The following is a 21,819-nucleotide window of genomic DNA, read 5'->3' on the forward strand; positions in this document are numbered from 1 at the left end:
GACCGCCCGCGTTGCGCGTATGCATTGTAGTATAGTGCTGTACATATTTTTTGTGACGTATCAAAATGACCTCGGACGTGCAAGAGCAAATTATTTCAGCTATCTTTGAAAGGAGACCCATATGGAACTATATTTTTGCATATAACATATTTTTGCCCACAATAAATCGAGCGTTAGGAATAAATTTGAATCAAAAAGATGTTGTCACCGTTTTTTAGACATTTCGTTCGCGAATAAAAACAAATATCTCGACTACACAAACTCGAACACAACACTACACCGCTATAGTGCCGCGCGATCTGCCCGCTGGTTTGGAGAACAGGTATGCGTTGGCCGCCTCGCTCCCGCGCCGCAGCCGCTGCCGCCCCGCTGCCCGCGAAATTCGAGGCAGCAGCCTTATTATGATTGTAAAAAGCGCATCTCCCTTGTACGGAGCCATGACAGGCCACAGACTAAAGCGTTTTTAATCTATGGAATCGATTCAGTCTGTAGCCTGTCACGCGCAACTTAAAACTAAAATAAAGGTACCCGCCCGTGATGTTATAAAAAATCTCGAATTGTTTATGATTTTTAAAAATCTTTATCACAATAAAATAATTTGTTCAATATTGACATGTCTGGCCTAAATCATGTCATATAGGCCTATCGAACTACATATTAAAATTTCCGTCACATTAGCGAAGAAACAGTGTGTTGCCATTTTAGTAAAAAATATCAAGCAAGCAAACACTTGGTTAATGTAATAAAAAAAATCACTGATTTTAATCAAGTCATAACTTGTAATTGATTGATAAGTTTTTATTCCTTTTTCACGATTTTTAGAACTTTTGGTATTCGTATAAAATTTTTAATTGGCAACACTGTTTACACCCCCGTCTGTCACTATAAAATTAATAACAAAACTAGCGCAAATCGCGAAAAACAAATTGTAAAATAAATACTGTACTTATGTATGTACCAGGCCAGAATTATTGTCAATTACAAATATCTACAATCGAATATTTTGACTAGAAATTATAATTATATATTTTCTAACAAAAATTTAATATACAGTGATAAATAGCGTATTTCCTTATTATAATTGTACAACGTCGATGAAGTGGTTACATCGATTCGGATAAAATAGACATTCATTTATTCTAGGATAAATAATTTGATATGAAACGCTTCATTTGAAGCCATTTTATACACGATAAACAAATTTTGTTCTAGACACAAAACTTTATTTCCTGAATTATAAAAAATCTCAATATCTAGCCAATCTCAACAACGTATGATAAAGAAATCTGGAAACTGAAATCAATTACACTAGCTACAGTAAACTTATTGAGACTGGCTTTAATATAAAGTTGGGGTATTATAAAACCAGAAATCCTATTTTCAAGATAAATTCTACATCAGGATATCTTTGAAAGATACTTCATGGATACTTATAATCCAAGCTGAACTCAATAGTCTTTCACCAAATCAAACTTATTATACATTTTTAAACATTTCTTTTTCGTAAGTGTTTAAAAACTTACCCTTAAAAAGACTTAACTAATTGCACTCATCAAAGTACTCTTTCGTCTCTTTCCGTCGAATTGACGATACGCCGTGACGAAAAGAGACAAGTGCGTTAGTTAAAACAATAAAATTAGACTTAAAAATTCAAATACTATGCGCTAAGCAACTTACTATGAGACATAAGGGTGTTAATGTGGATAATATTTTAATAATAAAAATACACGTTACAATTCAGCTTGGACTATAAGTACACCGAGTACTATCAGCTGCCTCCAACTACACTGACTATATCTAAAATCTATTGGAATAACATTCGAAGATATTAGGAACCATCGAAATATTGATCATGTCTAACGAGCATCTAAAATTTGAACCAAAAACGTATTTACAAGTGAAAATCTCTCGTATAAAATCATGACATTCCATTAAAACTTGCCCAAAAATTGTCATCGTGAATTCCGTAACCGAGTATCGACTTTCATGTTCTTCTTACACTTATCTTTTCTCTTATCCTTCTTCTTCCTTGGAGTCTCTGTTATCTCTTCTTCGGCAAATGCGTCACCGCGTTCCGAATCGACACTTTCATTCGTACCATCGCTTTTTTTATCCAATTCGGACATTGCTTCTTGAATAGCATTCTCTAAAAGGGTGTTCAATTTTCTGCTCCTGGGAATTTTACGAAACATTGTTAAATGAGCTAATAACACAACTCATGCTAAAACCTAATTTAAACATTTAAAAATTTGTATTTTGATTATCTTTAGGTTGGGTTAATATTACATTTTTTTGTTAAATTAAATCTAAAATCGTACATTGTCTAGAAATAACAACTTATATAAGAAAAACTACAATTAATGTTTTACACACAAGAAAAGGGTCTCTCATTTCGAAATAACAACGGCCTTTTATAAAACGTGGACTAAATATAGAAAGGTCTTTGTTACGTAATAAAATAGTACATATGTAGTCCAGACTTTATTATACGGCTGTAAGGATCGTAGCTTTGTGTCCGTTCTCCCATTTTCCATAAAAAAATACAATTCTTCTTACAACTGAATATATTATATAAAAACAGCTGATTCCTAGACAATGTATCGTCAAACGTCACGTCCACTCACTTCCTGTGCTTGGTTCGTGCCGCGTGATGAGCTTCCAACCCCTCGGTGAGGGTCAGCAGTCTTCCGTCTTCCACGTTACTCGGCGGCTTGTCACCGCCGAACCAGCGTACATTCCATTTGCCATCATCACACCGACCCATCAGTTTCCCCGGCCAGGAGACGTAACCCTTGACCGGCCCCCAAACTAAATCTCCCACTTGGAACTTGGACTCGCTCTTCGCATCTGACACACCAAGACGTTTAGACTTTATCCGACACCGATCCATCACCTCGATCAGAAAGCCGAAGCGCATTTGCTTTTTACCCTTGGGCTGGTATTTCAGAACGTTACTCAAGATTGGTCTGAACTGTGATCACATCTTTTGTCCACGTTTTGGAATACTGGCCTTAGACTGAGGGTATAGAGTCGAGAAGGCGAACCAACAGTTCATGACATCAACATTCATAACGTGTTGACGTAGTTCACGCGGTCTCGACCCTTTTTACCCAAAGCCTGGATACAACTATTGTATTCTCAATTTGTATTAGCATTCTGAAACCCCAGACATGAAACCATTTTTGTATGACATTGCTGTCTTCGAATTGGTGCTGATGTATACAAGCTAATAGCGTTAACAATTGAAAAAGCTTATAGTTACATAGATTAACATTTTGCGAAGTGTATTTAGGTAGTACTATTTGGAACTTTCATAAAAAATGGGCTATTTTAAAAAGATTTAAAAAATCAGAATATTTATTAGTGACTACGACAATTGTCATACATAATTTCAATAACCCCCGAAATGCGACTAGACAAGATGGCGTCGCACCAGTCACTATGACATACCATGCCAAATGTTTTTAACGTGTTGCGCGTTGTGTTTAGCGTTTTTAAATTAGGGAGCGTTCAAGTATTAGGTAACGAATTTTGGGGGGGGGTCCTTGTAAAACGTTACTATGCGGGGCGGGGATTGAATTACACGTTATTGTTAATATTATTTTCGACTTTCCAGTACTGTACACCACATAATGGTAACTTTTAGGTACAAAGAGTCACTGGCTGGTCACAAAACGTTTTAATATTGGGTATAGGTAGGGAACGTTACGGCGCGTTACATGGGGGGGGGTGTCCAATAATCTCCAAAAATTGCGTGACGTAATACTTGAACGCTCCCTTACACAAATACAAATTTTGATAAAAAAGAGGCTCAAACGAAATTGAACTCCAAAACGGTATCCAAGACACACAAAGACATCGATACGAATAATATGTGACCGTTACGTGTCACGTGATTGACGTATAAAAATAATATTTTTAATTATGGATTTTTTGTTAAAGTTATTTTACTTACTGATACAGATTCCTCTCAAAAATATTTGATTTTTCATACTGTCAAATAGCCCTAAACAATTTACAAGTCACAACGCTTTCTTTGAATTAAGTTTAAGAAAATTCCAAATAGTGAATTACAACGATTGATCAAGAACAATGTTACATAGAATGAGATGTGCTTACTTACAATGATATGGAATGATCGCTTTACAATGATGCGTTAGTATAATCCCAATTCGTGAGCCAATTTTGTTACTTGGACAAGTGCAACGGAAAGCAAATATATAAAATTGGTTTCCACTACACCGTTACAGCTGTATCTTGTATTAACCCAACCAAAGAAAACCAATATCGCATTATGAGGAAGCTGAAATACGATAATACATTATTAAACCGAATGCGATTCGCGAACTCAATAATAAAGATCTCTAAGTACTGTGGAATACTCCAAGAATTTAGGGAAAAGATAGACAAAGCGAACATAAGGATTACATACTCGATTTATATAAATATATATATATATGTGTGTGTTGGCTGGACAACATTTTATTTGAAACAAAATATAGAAATACCAAACAGCAGTTAAAAAGTATTTAATTAAAATTTGTGTACCTTTTACTAAATTTTATTGGATCATTACTCCATAGCAAATTTCCCAAAGAAACCTTAGGATAACTTGCTCCGAAATTGGCCAATAGATGGCGCTATATTACAGTTGAGTTCGCGAATAATGAGGACGCAAATACATAACCAATACAAGACACAACATTAAATAATTTTGAATTTTGTTAGCTATGAGAAAAGCGTGAAATGGTTTCGATTAGTACACAGGAATTATTCAGTGTATATACAAGAATGGTGCTTCGTGACAAAGATGGAACAATTTTCATTCATACCTGTTTTTCTATTACTACAAATTAAAAATATACTAAACCGGCTAGTATTTTTTTTTACCTTTATGAATAAACTTTAGATATTTAAAGACGATGCCTGAATAGCCACATAATATTATATATTAGTTATAACTAAAGACTTGAGAAAAATAAATACAAAAAATATTGAACAAGAAGAGAAAATTTGTGATATTGTTATTCCAGATTTGGCACACAGATACACTAAAAGAAGACTGAAATAGAGACGTGTTTAAATGTAAATGTATCTTAATTAAAGGCTATTATTATTTCAGATTTCAGGAATTTGGTATGGTCAGGCCCTAGTCTAAAAATTATTGTAAATCACTCTTTAAGGTATGTATGAAAATTGTCATCCAAAAGAATATATAATCCCAAAAGCCAACTCACCATGTCCGGGCCCCATACGGTCATATTTGCCCGAACTAGTTCCCTGGTAATGACTCTTCTCTTGCATGTCATATTCCAGATCTTTCATATAAGTCGTCCTCATAATCTTCTCGTTTCTGTAAGAGTTAAATTCGTTTTTCCGCTTGTAACACGGAGGCCGGTCGTATATATTGGAGCCCATGGGCAGTAGTTGATGCTGTGCTGGGCCAAGGTATGGCATCTCGGTGGATTCCACGCGGTTAGGACGCATCAACTGCATGTTTGATAGGAGATCTGGAAATAGTTTTTATAAATGAATTGACATGAAACACATTGATAAATTGACTTTAAAAAAATATAGGAGGCAAACGGGCAGGAGGATCACCTGATGTTTAGTGTTATGTGTCAATGGACACTCACATCGCCAGAAGACTCGTAAGTGCGTTGCCGGCCTTTTAACAATTGTTACGCTCTTTCCTTGAAGGGCCCTAAGTCCATTTCTAGTTTGCAAATAATAAGGGTGGAACATTTTATAATACTTGTAAAGAGCATAACTAAGTAAAAAATAAAAGTTCAGTAGACGAAATAGGAGCGCCCACTTTAATGAGTTGAAATTAGTAATATCATACACTAATACAAATTACAGTCACACAAGTATGACTCGTCACGAGTACGTCGTTGCCTTCGTCATAATTAATAAAAAATAAAAAATGTGTTTATTCATTCGACAAAAATTCATTTGGGAACCCTTTTAAGTAAAAAAATACCAGAATTCCCAGATCTTCCATAATAAAACTTAATAGTTAATTACATGGAAATATTTTATATCGATGTTCTTAATTATTATTCATTATTTTAGTCAGAGAAGTGCCCAATAACTATAAGATATAGCATCAAGTAAGGTGTAAGTTTCTTTTTCTCGTAATACTAAACAAAAATAAATACGTAAGCACCATGTATCTACCTTATAATCTAGTTATCTACTGCATTGTTTTTTACAACACCATGCACCTATTTTATTATAGTATAGTAGTTTGTTTTTGTTCTACGTACATGTTTTTCACATATCATTATTGAATCAATCTATAAAAATAAAAGAGTGAGCTTGGAGTTTCTTGTCTATTCTTCTCCATATGAAACTACCTTTTGGAAGGGGCAACTAAAGTATTTTTTTATAATATTTATATGTTGTAATTTTGACTTTCAAAAGTGCCATTTTAATTGAAACTAAATAATTTGACTTTAATATTACCTTTGGAAAGTAAGTCACAGTGCCCCCATTGTTATATAAATAAATAAATTTTATTCCATAAGTATATCACAACTTACTGGAAGCATCAGTGTCGTGGGGTTGTTCAGTCCTGGGAACAGTCCAGGCGCGTTCCTGTGACTCTGCCATGTCCTGTTCACTGCTTGACACGCATTGTACCATACCCTGGAATCGTCGACACACCATATCAATATACTTTATAGAGTACTTTTGTTGAATTCAGCCTCTCAACATTTTCCACAGTTTAAACGCAATTTAGCAAAGCCGAAAATGTACTTCAATTAAAAGTGTGGATTGAAATATGTAATTTTGTATAGCTTTTAACAACTTTGTATAATAAAATTTTTATTTCGTGTTTCTTTTTTTTATTTCATTACTTTTATAATAAGGAACAAAAATAATTTTCGTTATTTCGTGTAATTAGGATACAGGTTATATGTATTAAGGTACTTAAGAGAATACTTTTCAAAAGGTTGGAATTCTACCCGTTATCTATTTCAAATATATTTTAATTTACATATGTGCAATATGCAGATATAAAAGATGATTTAAAGATGAAAAGGAACTAGAAAGAAAGCAGGAAAGCTGTAAAGGGAAGCAGGAGAGGAGAGGCCCTAGAAAAGATGCATAGAAGATATACAAGCCAAATCAACAGCTAATGGAAAAAGAAAGCCATTGATAGAGATATTTGGAAAAAGCTGGAGGGGGCCTTTATCCGTGAAGGGGTTCCGATCAATGATACTAAAGGAAGATAACGAGTAACAAGAAGAACATACATCAAATTTTACGTATTAAATAGGGAAAAATAAACTTACCGAAGAATTGACATCAGCGGGCTCCGGTGATTTTGTAGTTGTATCTGCGTAATTGCCCTGAGTGGAGACGCACCGCGACCCATAAATTCTAGGACTGGCCGCTTCAGAAGCACCCAAAGGACTGTGCGTCGTCGTATCTGGAGGACTACTCCCCGTCACAGCTTGATTACTGGGAGACTTCCCACCTCTTTGCTGGTTCAGCAACGTCTGCGTGGACACCGAGTGCCGGACGGAAAATTCCTCTTGCCCCATCTGCGGACTGAACTCATTCAGAAACTTGTAGCCCTCGGAATTCACTTTATCCTCTTGAGGGATTTGAGCAGACTGCGGCCGCTCCTTTTGATCCTCTAAAGTTTCTGTTTGAATAAACCTCTTCTGTGCTTTGTTCATAGCATCCATGAAACGTGATGAGTTCCCTTGTAAGTTCGTGGATTGGGAGTTGTGAGAGTTGGAAACGAGGGTTGTTTGTTGTTGCACTATTGTCGTGTTTTGTTGAACGAATGTGGAGTTACTTCTGTTGGATGCCGGTATGGTGACCTGCTTGGGAGATAAGGGGACCATCAAGGTTTGCCCTATTTGATTGGTCTGTATAAACTCCTGGGCTTGAACGTTGCCAGATCTAACTTGATTCTGGTTAAAGGTGACGTTTGTCGGGCTTAAGTTTGCTAGTAATGGGCTTAGCTGGCCGTTGAAGTTTGGACTGTTGACCATCACCTGACTGTTAGGGGACAGGAATTGTGCTCCGGGGCTGTGTTGAGATTGGATGATCTTGCCTTGTTGATTTTGACGTATGACGACGCCGCTGTTAGTTCCTGTGGTAAATACGCCCTGGTTTTGTACTGGCGTAAGAACATTTTGGCCGTTAACAGTTTGTAACTGTAATTGCATTGGCATTCCAGAGGAATTATCCTGGATAATTGTCGTGCCATCGGCCGTCATAACCATTCCCCCGAGATTGGGTACTATGAACTGCTGGAACGTTGGGAAGTTTGACATCACGTTGCTAGCGTTATTTATCAAATTGACGGGTTGCAATAAATTGATTTGTTGTGATGGCGATGTATTTGTGATGAATTGTTGTGATCCTAAATTATTAGAGTTGCCTTGTCCGTTCATGACGATATGTGCGGGAGTACCAGACTTCCCGGGGACAATTGTGAGCGCTTGAAGCATCGGGGTTGGTGAAATATTGTTTGTCGGGGACAGCTGAAAGCCTCGAGGAGAAAACTGTGGACTAGTATTATGCTGAGGCGACGAGTGGAGCATGATGTTATTGGGATTCTGCTGTGGAGCCGTTATTTGCAAGACGTTAGTTATATTTGCAGTTTGATTTTTCTTCTTCTTACTTCTCTTTTTAATACTTTCCGGCGAGAGCATTGCGACACCCTGCACGAAACTCTGTCCGTTTTTAACTTCAATCTGCCGAGATGTTTCGCAAGATTGGCCAGACACTAGACCTCCAGTCACGATTTGTGGAAGCACGGTGTTTTGTTGTACAACTTGGCCATCAACAGCCATCATGGGAGGTTGAATCATAAAAGGCGTAGGCAAGGTATTGACTACAACTGTCGGTTGATTCACCATCGACTGCCCGGCTGGAACCATTTGGCTCACCGAAGAGGTTACATTTGTCACAGCATTGGACATTTGCGATACCGCCGAAGTATTTTTAGGTGGCGGGGGTGGCATGTGGTTGCTGCTGACTATTATCTGGCCGGTAGATGAGATCACAATCTGACCTGGAGTGGCTCTCTTACCCATGGTCAGTGATATACTTTGAGAATTACTTGTTTCCGGTTTAGCAGGAAGACTGCTTATCACATTTTGAACCATTTCCAATGGAGACTTTGAGATCATATTTTGTGCTGTAGTACCAGCGATATGTAGAGGATAACTCGTCGGTAGATTGACAGAATTTATAAATGGATCCGGTTGATTGTTTGGTATCGCATATGTAGTCGCCAAATTGACGCTTGGAGGTGGCGGAGGTCTGATGAAATTAGCATGTGAAGCATTTATAGAGGTCGTTGCCGTGTTGGCTTTTCCAGCCAAAACCGAAGTAATCGTATCTCTAAGCACAGAGAAACTTGCCATGGTAGTGACAAACGTCTGTATATAATTCGTTTGTATCAACGAATACGGTGGCCCTCCGCCTAAATGAGGGGGAGGACAATAACCCGGCATAGCATTTTCATACCTCCTTCTGGGTTCGAGTCTAAACGACTCCTGTCTTAGGCCAGGTTTCACGCCGACCATTGATATGTTATCTACTTCCATAAGGTTCTTATTTACATTGTGATTTGATATAAAGTGCATCATTTGAGTTCCGGTTATCGATTGAGGGTTGGGAGGCCCTGACGAATTGTAAGGGTAGCCTTGACTACTAGGCGTTGAGGGGTTACTGCTGAAGTTATCACGGCAAGAACCAGAGTTAGAATATGCTGGGCTGGGCATAGGGAATGTACAATTCTGCTGTTGAGAGCCATTGCTGCCGCCACTGTGCGGTGTGTCAGTACTTCGCGAACTATTAGATAACGTCGGCGAAGGCTCTGGAGGCTGCAGAGTCTCTGTCGGTGACACGTTACTGGTGCTGACTACGCCCGCCTGAATTGGCCCACAATTTTCATTCGACAAGGTATTTCTTTCGAGAAACGTCGACGATGTGACAGGACTCTCGTCGAAACCGTGTTTTGGACTAGCCGTGTCGAGATCCTGGTAAATATTATGCTTGAATTTATGTCTCATGTGAGTTTCTCCTTCGCAATTATTACCTTTGAATGTTACATTGCAGCCTTTGCAACATTGTGACATCATATTTTCGGAAGCCTTTTCAGGCACAATGCTGCTATCCGGCGTATGAGGCGACGGAGATGAATTTGGTACCATATTATTTCTGAACACATTGATTGGTTCATACTGTTTAGTCATTGGTTTTCCCTTTTCGGTCTGATTTTGTGAATTGTAACTCGTGGAGGCTTCGTACGGATGGCCTTCATACGCCGAATTGACTCCGACTTGACGAGATATGGTGTTGTTTAAAAGAACAGTTTGTTGTGCCAAGTACCCGCTTGGATCATCCATAAATGATGGAACATTACTGCTCATAATATCGTCACACGTTTTCTTTTGCTCTTGCAGATATTTCATTCCATTGTTTCCGAAGACAATTTGCTTGTTTTCTATTTGATTATTTTTCTTTTTAGGTGTTTTATTCACCTTCCCTTTCTTCTTGTTAAGATCTACGTTGGGCCATTGCTGACTCATCATGTTATAATGCTGCGGTAATGGCGGTACTCTGGGGCACATCACTTGGTTCACACTATGTTCGTTGTTAGGGAAATTATTTGTTTGGGGGGTTTCTTCTGGATTTGTGTTAACATCATAATCCAAACTATCTATTTTCTGTAACTTTGGGCTCGGGCTTGTTAATGAGTTAGGGGTACTACTGTCAGTTCTTTTAACCTGCCAAGGCGGAGTTTTTGCTGAATTTGTTTTAACAACAGCGCCATTCTGTATAACCAATTGGTTTTGTGGTACAAACTGATTTTGCATTACTTGATTATTCTTATTTATATTCTCCGTCATTTGCGTTTTGTACCCTTTCATGACCTCTATCTGCTTTTGATTTCTTTGAATGAAAATTTGTTGCTGTTCATTTATTTTCTGCATAACCTCTGGCGTCAGAGGTTGATTTAATCCGCAAAATATTTGAGACTCTTCTTTCGTCTGTTTTATTTGCAATTCCTTGTCATCTTCTTTTCTATCCTGTTCTATGACATTCTGAGGGATGATACTCATAGAATTTTTGACGTTAGGTGTTTTATTGTAGCTTGTATTAACACCTATTATCTGTCCATTAGTTCCCAATACTGGCAGACCAACGTTTAAAGCGTTATTGACAGTGGATGGCATAGCCTGATTTGATTTCTGGTTCATTTCAATATTTTCTGGGTGCTGAGTTATCCAACCACTACTAACAGTCAAATAGTGTGAACTTCTCTGAACGTGCGTTTCTTGTTTCACTTCTTCTGGGATAACATTAAGCATATTTTGTTGTGGGAAGGGTAAACACGGCTGATTCGCAGGCCGTTGAACTATAGATCCAGGAGACGCTGTCCTTTTCTGATCTTCAAAAGTCTGAAAAATAAAAAGAACCCGTGAGCAATATATCAAGTAAATTGCCCTATAAATATGATTCACAAAAGCGATTCGATAACGGTATTCATAGTTGATATGTGTGATAAAAATAAAGAATCGCCGCAGGCACCGCTATTGGCAACGTCTCAACTCTTATCACGGCTATGAATATGTAATGTCAAGTACCTTGAACTCATTGAGGGGTCTCTCCCTTTGCACCATCATTTGAGACACGCTCATATTTGGCGCAAAACCCGTCCTTTTCTTCATTTTCTTTTTAGCCGAATCCACACCTGAAATGATACATTAACTAATTACAATCTTTCTTCTCATTTTCCTACTTTCATTTACTAATAATAATAATCAGTGACGCTACAACCTTTTAGGTCTGGGCCTCCGATTTTGAATCTGTTTCATGATAATTTTGCAACCCAATAGACATGTAGGTTATCAGCCTCCTGTGCCTGACATACGCCGTCGACTTTTTGGGTCTAAGACATGTCGGTTTCCTCACGATGTTTTCCGTCACCGTTCGAGCAAATGTTAAATGCGCACATAGAAAGAAAGTCCATTGGTGCACAGCCGGGGATCGAACCTACGACCTCCGGGATGAGAGTCGCACGCTGAAGCCACTAAGTCAACACTGCTCTACTTTCATATAAAACACGATATTATGTTCGAACCAATAATCCGACATCACTTGACCCAGATGTGAGGGGAAGTGAAAGATCCATTTAGTAGAAAGCAGGTTACCTAACAATGAACCTAACGTTAGGGCGCATACACAACACCTCGCATTAAGTGTAAACCGCGTTGTAAACGTTACAAATGACTCTTCATATTTTCTAAAGAGCCTGGGAACGACCGCAATGCTCATTTCGCAGTGAGATCTTAAGACGCAATTGTTAAGGCAGGATATAATCATTAGGAATTCTGCAGGTGATTTAAAATAATAACACGTTTGAATTGGAATACAAATTCACAGCGAAATGAGTATTGTTAAATATGATTATATATTTTTCCATATAATTTTACTGTTCGTGTGTATGTCAATGAACTCCTCTTAAACGATTGAATGATTTGTTTGTACGCGTTTGGGTGGTGCCCTGGATGGTTTAGATTCACTAATCAGTCCGTCAGATGGCGCTGTAGTCGGTATCTAGGTTATTTATCTATACAACAAATAAACAGCTGGTATATATATAAATCTTCTGTGCGTGTGTTCGTAATTAAACTCCTAAACGGCTGGACATATTATGGTGTGTTCAAGTAGAGTCGTACAGGATAACGTCTGTCGGATCCGCTACTGTAGTAAAGAAATGCTTACAAAAATGTACAGTATTCAAATATAGGTATGCATAAAACTTTTCGTTTAGATTTTGTAAGCTTCTATATGTCGTCATAGTAAAAGGATAAATCGTTTACGATATTATCTACATAAGCAAAAACAATTAGTGGTATGTGTGGTTTAGGGATTTTGTGTTTATTTGTTTATGTTGAGTTTACCCTGTAAATAAACTCGGCATAAACCTTGGGGCTGACTGATGCAGACAGGAATGTTTGCTTCAAGCGCAAATGGGCTTGGCGTTCAACGATATTTAACATACATAATAAGAAATATACGTTACAATAACTAAGGAATAGACACCGTTTAAAACCACTCCTACAATGTTACTTATCTCCTGGTAGGACTCAGTGTAACCACATGCTCTGTTATTATCTCCTGGTACTCTACATTTGGCTCTTCTATAATATTTTCTACTATAATAACTGCCTTATGGATAATCTGAGATTTATAGACTTCATTTTACCGAATCTTTAACACTTCTACTTAGCTCCTGGTAGCACTTAGCGTAACCTCTTCCATCGGAGCTCTGAAACTTATATCTCCTGGTACTTCTGACGCTTCTAAAATCTTTCTTACTACAAAAACTGCTTCATTCGCCGCATTCAAGAGGCAGATAGTTAATTTAACTAAAGCTTAAAAATATAACATAATAATATAAAATATATTTCTATATCACTAACACGCGATAAATAGATATTGTTTTTTAGCCGTAAAGTCGTTTCTCGTCGTGTAAATAATGTATGAAACATAAGCTGAAGTACTAGGACTGTATAAATGTAAAGAAATATAAATTCACATCTATGAACCATAGCCTCTAGAATAACAAAGTGCTAGGTGCTAAGATGTCAGTACGGACGTACCCTTAGGGAAAGGTCGCGAGGCTACCGACCGGATGACTTTGCGCCGATCTCTAGACGACTCTAATCTCAAACAATGCAAAGACATTCTCTATTATTTTCTACATTTCAACCATTTACAGCTTTGCTTTAGATTTAAAAATAGACTTTCTTTTAACGTCTCTCAATACTGATTCAAAGATAATTAATTAAAAGCTTTTAAAATTCAAATTACACTCCATTATATTATTTTTATAATAAACTAAACATAAGATAAATGGAACGGTGCAATTCAATTTAATCTATTAATTAAATAGTGATTAGCATTAGCTTTTAGTTAAGCTTAAGCTAATTCGCTTAATAACCTTGTTAATTCTTAATCAACGACTTTAAGTACGATTATCATTTAATAATCAACACAAAACAATATTTAAATAATACGCTCATAGTAATGTGAAATAAATTAACCAGGGCACCATAATACAGCAACGAATAAACGTCCATTATATGAATAAAATAAGCTAAACGGTAACATTAGCATATTTCCCTTTTCCATTACAAGTATAAAAACATGATTTTTTATTCATGAAGGTCGGTTATCATCCTCGACCAAACAATAGAGTTATTCATTCTTTGACGAGTTTATTTCAAGAATTCAAATTAAAATGATAAAATCTATTACAACGTTTTCTTTCATCTCGGGGCCTTTGAGTGGATTGTTTCCAAATTATTTCAGTGTAAGCAAATATTGTTTTAACTTTTTTTTGGCATAAACATAAATAATAATGTATTTCGTCACTGTAGAATGATAACCTCGTATGTCAAAAAACCATTTATTTTTTATTTTTAGACTCTTATGTCATTTAACTGGTATGATTATGAAATAAGGACTTATTTATGTTATTAATAAATAAGTCCTTTTTACCATCTAAAACAATGGACCACATAACACATAACTATTTAACCGAAGATTTACGAAATAAAACATTTTTCTGGACATAAGAGGTTATCATTCTACAGCGACGATTTAGCAATACCTAGTGTATGGCTCCCTTTGTGTACGGGACTTGATGAAAACAAAATGATGACAGAATAAATAACATCTACGGGTAATTTTTAACAACATCACTGAGGTTTCGAATATATTTCCTTATTTTTTTCTAGCAATTAAAAACCTATATAAGTGATAATAGCATTCAAATGTTGAAAGAATTTTTAAAATCGGCCCAGTACTTTTTGTGCCAAATCGTTACAAACATACTTACATACAAATCTTTCCTCTTTATGATATTAGTATAGATAAATACGTATTCATTTCATGACCCTAATTCACTAAACGCGTATTATTATACGAAATGAACAATAAGATCTATTCTTTAAAGTAAGCCTAGCCTGTTTTACTACATTCGCAAACAAACTCTTAAACTCTTACGAATGCGTAATTAAAAACCCAAAAAAATTACGTTATCGCATAGCCCTAAAACGCTGATAAAGAAACCATTAACCGTAGATAAGGCATTTAAGCAGGTGCACCCCAAGGCGATACAACAAAATCTAATCACCTACAACCGCCAATTAAAAAAAGAAAAGGCGGTAATTCAATCGCATCATAATTAGCGAGCCGCGTATAATAACGTTATCTATTTGCACATTACCCGTCAGATTTGCAATTAAAATACTGGTAGGAGCCGGGGGTGGTACGCGGGGCGCCGGGCGTCAGAGGGGGCGACGGGGTGTGAGGCGCCGCTGCGGGCACAGATCAATAGTCGGGGTGCGCACCGCCCGCTTTGAACCACCAATTGTTTCAAATTACGCCCGGGCTTTGTTCCCGCTCGTGATCGCATCGCCAACGTTTTTGCTGGCCCCCAAACGGCTCACTTCCTTGATGGTAATTACGCAATCCTGCGGCTGGTGGACACTTCCCGATTTAACTGGTCATTTTATGTAAGATTATTAGGAGATTTTAAATAAATTTGCTTGATTTAATAATAATAAAGCCCGGTTTTATTTCCAATCATGACAAAAAAACAATAATACATTACTTAGATTATTTAACATTTTTTTTCTTGTTATCCTATATCCTAGCTTCCTTCAGTACCGTCGATCGGAACCCCTTCACGGGTAAAGAACTCCTCCAGCCTTTTCCAATTGACTCTGTCTATGGCTTTCTTTCTCCATTCGTTTCGGACGACATCTTCTCCTTCTTCCTCTTGGTCCTTTCCATACAGTCTTTGCTTGATTTAGGTGAATTAATTTTAATTTGCGTTGCGGTTCAGTGTTTAATATTACAGTTACAGACATTAATTAGAAAAGTAAATGTAGCGTAGAACAGGCGCAAACAAAGAGTTATTAGCTTGTGTAATCAGTGCTTACATTAAACGAAACAGTTATTACCTGTGATTCATTGTTCATTTTAGTTTTCTTCTATTAAAAATACTACTACTACATTTTTCGGATCTTAAGTCAGATTGGGATGCTCGATAAAGTTAAATTTAGTACCTAACTTTATAAATGATCATCGCAATGGTTGTATAACAGGAATGTGTAGTCATGAATACGATATTGTTAGTGACAAGCTGGAACAATGTACCTCGGGTGGCGCCCGAATAGGGGAGACGAAATGTACTTTTGTACCTTTTAAAATAATTTACCAAAAACTTACAAAGATATTCGTACTAGATATTCTACTTTTGGATATTTTTTAATAATGTTTTGATGGAGAAATTGACTTTGATGATATGATTGATAATGTAAGTATTATGTAAAATTCTACCTTTTAAAATTTTTGACAAATTTGCACGCCATTATATGTGGCATAATATGCAATGTTAAGATTGTACCACCAAAACATTTTTGTACCATATTCTTGCAAATAAGCTTTCGATAAATTTATACATTTATTTTGATAATTTCATTTAATAAGAACCATGTAATTAAACATATGTTTATGTAACAAAGTTATATATTTTAAATATGTTTTAACACACGAACAATATATATGTAAAGACAAAATTACAGTTTGTCTCAATCCTAGAATTCGTTTAAGACGTTAATGTATCAAAAGCTTTAAGTACTTCAAGCGATTTAACTTCGAGAGTCGTCTAGACTCTATCATAAATCTTATTAGATTGTCAAAGAGCGTGTACTAGACTAGCGAGTTTAACAATGTCATTCAATATAGGAAAAACGATTTCAAACATAGAAATGATTTTCATGTCTAGATAAAAAAAGTGTTACAACCTTTTTAGTTCTGGGTCTCATTTCTGTATCTGTTTCAAGATCATTTAATAATAGGCAACTAGGCAGGCACACGCCGTTGACTTTTTGGATGAAAGGCAAGCCGATTTATTCACGATGTTTTCTTTCACAGTTCGAGCGAATGTAAAATCCGAACATAGAAAGTACATTGGTGCACGGCCGGGGATCGAACCTACGACCTTAGGGATGAGCGTTGCACGCTGAAGCCAATAGGCCAACACTTCTTACTTTTTTTTTTATAGAACAGGGGGAAAACGGGCAGGAGGCTCACCTGGTAAGTGATACCGCCGCCCATGGATACTCTCGATGCCACAGGGCTCACGAGTGCGTTGCCGGCCTTTTAAGAATTGGTACGTTCTTTTCTTGAAGGACCCTAAGTCGAATTGGTTCGGAAATACTTAAGTGTATTAATTAGTGATAGTGTCACTTTAACACTTTTATAATTCTACATCTATTTCCTCATTTTTTTTTCTAGATAGGTAGGTGACCTGTCAGACAAAAGTCGATTTCTCATGTAACGAGACTTGACACAAACTGACTCACACGTCAAAATTCAACACATATGAAGTATAGAAGTCATTGTAATCAATAAATCACGACGCCCATCTAAGGCGTGGCAGTGATGTTTTTCCTTCATGCCAATTACTTAGACAAATCTTACACAACCTTTATAATTCAAAGCCTAGTTTATCCAGAGATAAACAAGGGTCATCGACCTTTAATCTGGACAAATATTTTCGTTATTATAAGATTAACTTGTGGGGCAATGGCCAGGACAGTGGGTGGGTGGGGGCTCGCCTCAATGCAATAAAACGTGTCGACTCTACTTGCTATTATGCTTTGTTTTACAGTTAAATATTCTGAATCATCGTTAACAAAGTGGTTAGTGTTATATGTGTGTGTGTGTGTATTGAAGCTTTAATGAAGAGATGAAAAACTGGGCTATAAGCTATGCCAACATTGTTTGTTTGGTTTAATTTTGTTAACAATTAAGTAACTTAAATCCAAAATTATTCCAAATTATTAATAAATAAATAAATATTAATAGGAAAAAGGCTTTTTTTTAAATGCGAAAATAATTTTCTTAAAGAAAATCGTTCAAAGGAAAATGACGTAATCTCAGAACCAAGTACCAGGGCAAGAGAAATCGCAAGAGGTAAGTATTCATTGCATTGCAGTCTCGGGTTGTTACTCCCTGCCGGACTGCACTTCTCACTATTCAGGCGCTAAACACCCCCCTGGGGTAGGGTTGTCACACTGATGTTTAAGCACTAATAGTGTTTTTATAAGGACCTTCTTTTTTAATGTATAAATCTTTAAGTTTTGATGTTTCAATTGGTTTGTGACATTTTAATGGCTATATTGTTGTGATGTGTATGTCATTGGTCTTAGTATATAAGTGAATTAAATCTGTTCGACATTTGAGAGGACAAATCTTTGTTTTTAATTTATGTTATTATTATTTATTACTAAGCATGTGGAACATGGTGTAATGGTTGCTTATTACAAACGTTGTGTAAAACAAAAAACTAGGCGACTAAAAAGAGCGGCGGAGAATTTATTCCCAGTTCTTCTCTTCCGTTCTACGCCCTTGATTTGAGAACTGGAAGTAAATGCAAAATTAGAAGCATTTAATGTATATTTCTTTTTTGACGTTCATAAGTGTACATTTGTTTTAAAGATTTGTATATAAAACTAGAGGCTGGATACTCAAGCCTAGGTGTTTTTAATAATATATAATATATGCCAGACATGCCTCACGATATTTACTAGTTCCATTTGCTAGTTCATTAATAATAATAAAGCCCGTTCATTTTCATTCTATACAAACAGTTTAACTGTTTAGATTTGTTATATTTTTTTTCTTTATTACTCAATATCCTATCTTCCTTCTGTACCATTGTTACCCCTTCACGGGTAAAGGTCTCCGCCAGCTTTTTCGAAATATCTCTATCCATGGCATTCTTCCTTCAATAGCTTCCTGCTAACACTTCTATATCTTCTATCCATCTTTGCTTGCCTTCTTCTCCTTGGTGTTAATTAATCATAATTAAATGGGTATACATTAATTAGTATCTTTATGGATTATATTTATAAACAATACAAAATTTTCAAATTTAATATTAGCGATACGTATTTTAATTTGACTGGCAACCCTAGATCACTCCCTCCCGGCACTTATCAACAAAGAAGCCGCTACCCTCTTTGTTACAAACTCCCATACAACCACTTTGGCAATGTTGCTCCGTTTACTATGTAACTAGCTTTAAAATGATTCTTTACTCATTATAAGATAAGACAGAATAAAAGTTCACAATCTTATTCATTTATTAAAGGAATTAATTAATAACTAGAAAAGTTCGTTAGACAAAAAGTTATGAGGGTAGTTTTCTATCTACGTGCGACTCTCATCTCTGAGATCAAAACAATGTTCCTGTTTTTGTTGTCTTAGACCCAAAAGGCCGACAGCGTATCAGGCACAGTTGGCCGATCATCTACTTGCCTATTAGATTGACAAACGATCATGAAACAGATACAGAAATCTGAGGCCCAGCAGAAAGAGAAACGTATATAGCGTTTTTATATGTAGGGAAATATTATATAATAATCTTAAAATGAGATTTGTAATTTTTTTTGTTGGTTATGTCACAAATTGAGTTTGACCGCCACCATTATGGAACTACCCACAATACTTTTTTTAATAAGTTTTAAGTGACGTAAACTAACAAACAAATATAAAATATCCGGATACAATTGACCAGTGTTAGCCTAAGTTCTCAACCCTAAGACTGTGGGTTCGTAGCCAAGTGCGTTATCTATAACATTGAAGGGAAACAGATCCAAAAAATAAACAAAAGCAAAATCCCTAGTTTAAATAATGTGTCGTGTTTCTTTCCCGTCTACACTACACAGGTTGCACCCTACAGGAAACAAATCCGGATTACGAGTAGGCGAATCGAAGGCTTGTAAAATACGTCGCAAATAGAGAGAGCACGTGGGAAGCGTTGGCGATTTTATACACTCGTTTTAGTCAATCTTTTATGGAATTTACTATTAAGTTTGTTATGGAAGAGCTGGGAACAGGTATTTATTTCCTTAAAAGGGTTCCTAAATCTTACACAATATAATGAATTGTTGTCGAATGATTAAAAATCTTTTTATTTTTTTATTATTTTTATAATCTTAATTTGATTCGTTTTGATACCAGTTTTACATTCAGCGGTAGTGAATAGGGAAGTGGGCAGGACGAGTGTGTAAACGCGATATTTGTAAAAAATCTCAAGAGGCCGTGCACCAAGATGCAGGATCTTTGAATATTTGTAGATGCGCAGTTCACGAGTGCTCGAATGCCCCGTTTTGCTTTTTTGCTTTTGCTAAGATATGAAACTCTCACCCTGCGTCTCTTTTCTTAACACATGGCACAGTTTAAGTGAAGAACAAATGAACATCTTCAACGCAGGCGTTATCTTAGAATCTTAGATTCGCCTCAGTAACACAAACGCTTGTCTAACTGGTTTTAAAGGAACATAACAAATACAGAAAAATGTGGTCCGCTACTAAATTATGATTCATATTAAGTATATTCATGCTTCTTAAAATAAATATACGAAAATATTTAGCAGTGATATATCGCTCACGCTACCGCCTCTACACGTGAACATAGGTTTCAACTACGCGTAACTGGATAGACCCCTGCGAATAACATTGAAGCGCTCAAACCTTACAAATCGAATAAAAATTACTCAAAGGACATCATTATACATTTAGGGCAAACACTTGCCGAATGTCCGATTAAATGTGAGTTAATTATTAAGATAGGGAAAGAATGTCACGTAATTCTGGATAGTTCTTTGATATTAAATTAAAGATTGAAGAATTTGGAGGAGTCCTTCACTCCATCGGAGGTTGAATACTAGTGTAAAACATAAATGACATGGACTTAGTGTATTTATAGTGTAGTGTCGTACTCGAATAAACGCTATTTTTATTAGTTGTCGATTTGTAGATAGGTACATTGAGATGGTCGCTAAGGTATAAAAAGTACAAATAAGACTAAAAAAACCAGTGGCGCTACAACCTTTTAAGTTTTGCCCTGGGCCTAAGATTTCTGTATCACTTTCGTAATTTTTTTATTTAGTTATTATGCTTACGACATTACACACAGTACTTAAACTACTAATTATTTTACAAAATCTTACATCTAAAATGTGTGACAATTAATGTAAACATAAGTTTCACAAAAAAAAATAGAAATTTAAAATTAAAAAAAATACAATTAAAACATGTACAAGATAATACAAGCACACAACAAAATATAATAAAATTATAGAGATTTGTTGGCACTTAGTGCAGAAAAAAATAAAAAAATCATCAGCTTTTCTTTTCTTTGCTTTCTCTAAAACCGATCAGCCCACTACTGAATATATCCAGCTCCGGATAAGCTGTGTTCAATCCGTTAAAATCGCGAAGAATTCGAAGAGAACAATTTAAGTAATTATTAAAAATAAGTCTTTGATTTTCATATTTGGTGATTGAAAACGCAATGCATTTTCGAGGATTCCTACAAAAAATGAATACGTTCAGGTACTATTATTTTTGAGAGCTTGGCTTACTTTTGCTGACAAGAGGAGGAGGGTGGATAAATTGGAGTAAATCTGCTTACGTAATACTTAAACGAAACCTACCAATAACAATAATGTTATTTCAATGTTAAATCACCTAAATACACATAAATTTTACACAAATTCTTTAATTAATAAAGGTGTGTCATAAAAGATGTGTATCTTGTCGAGTATACTTCAAACACGTGTACAAAAATAACACCGCAAGTTGAATTAAGGTCAGGGACACGATATTTGCGGTAGAGTTTTTTGTTTTTCATTTTTAGATGTAGATAAGAGGTACTTGTGTTTTGTGAGGCTTATAATTTGCTGAATGT

General features: G+C 36.1%; 1 protein-coding gene across 4 annotated transcripts in view; it reads right to left on the bottom strand.

Moving 5' to 3' along the window:
* Positions 1–402: 402 nt before the first annotated feature.
* Positions 403–21,819, bottom strand: part of LOC125063741 — a 94,281-nt gene continuing 72,864 nt past the window's right edge. Inside the window, exons 4-9 of one of the 4 annotated variants that reach the window (XM_047670326.1) lie at positions 11,625–11,731; positions 7,302–11,438; positions 6,546–6,651; positions 5,238–5,510; positions 2,625–2,847; positions 403–2,172 (exon numbers count right to left, since the gene is read on the bottom strand). In XM_047670326.1, the coding sequence (XP_047526282.1) occupies positions 1,953–2,172; positions 2,625–2,847; positions 5,238–5,510; positions 6,546–6,651; positions 7,302–11,438; positions 11,625–11,731 (5,066 nt within the window). In that variant the 3' untranslated portion in view covers positions 403–1,952. Of the gene's footprint in view, positions 2,173–2,624; positions 2,848–3,084; positions 4,304–5,237; positions 5,511–6,545; positions 6,652–7,301; positions 11,439–11,624; positions 11,732–21,819 lie in introns of those variants that run through there. The other 3 variants (XR_007119559.1, XM_047670327.1, XM_047670328.1) reach the window with 3 other exon arrangements.

This window comes from Pieris napi, chromosome 3 (assembly GCF_905475465.1).
Source record: "Pieris napi chromosome 3, ilPieNapi1.2, whole genome shotgun sequence".
Classification (NCBI taxonomy): Eukaryota; Metazoa; Arthropoda; class Insecta; order Lepidoptera; family Pieridae; genus Pieris; species Pieris napi.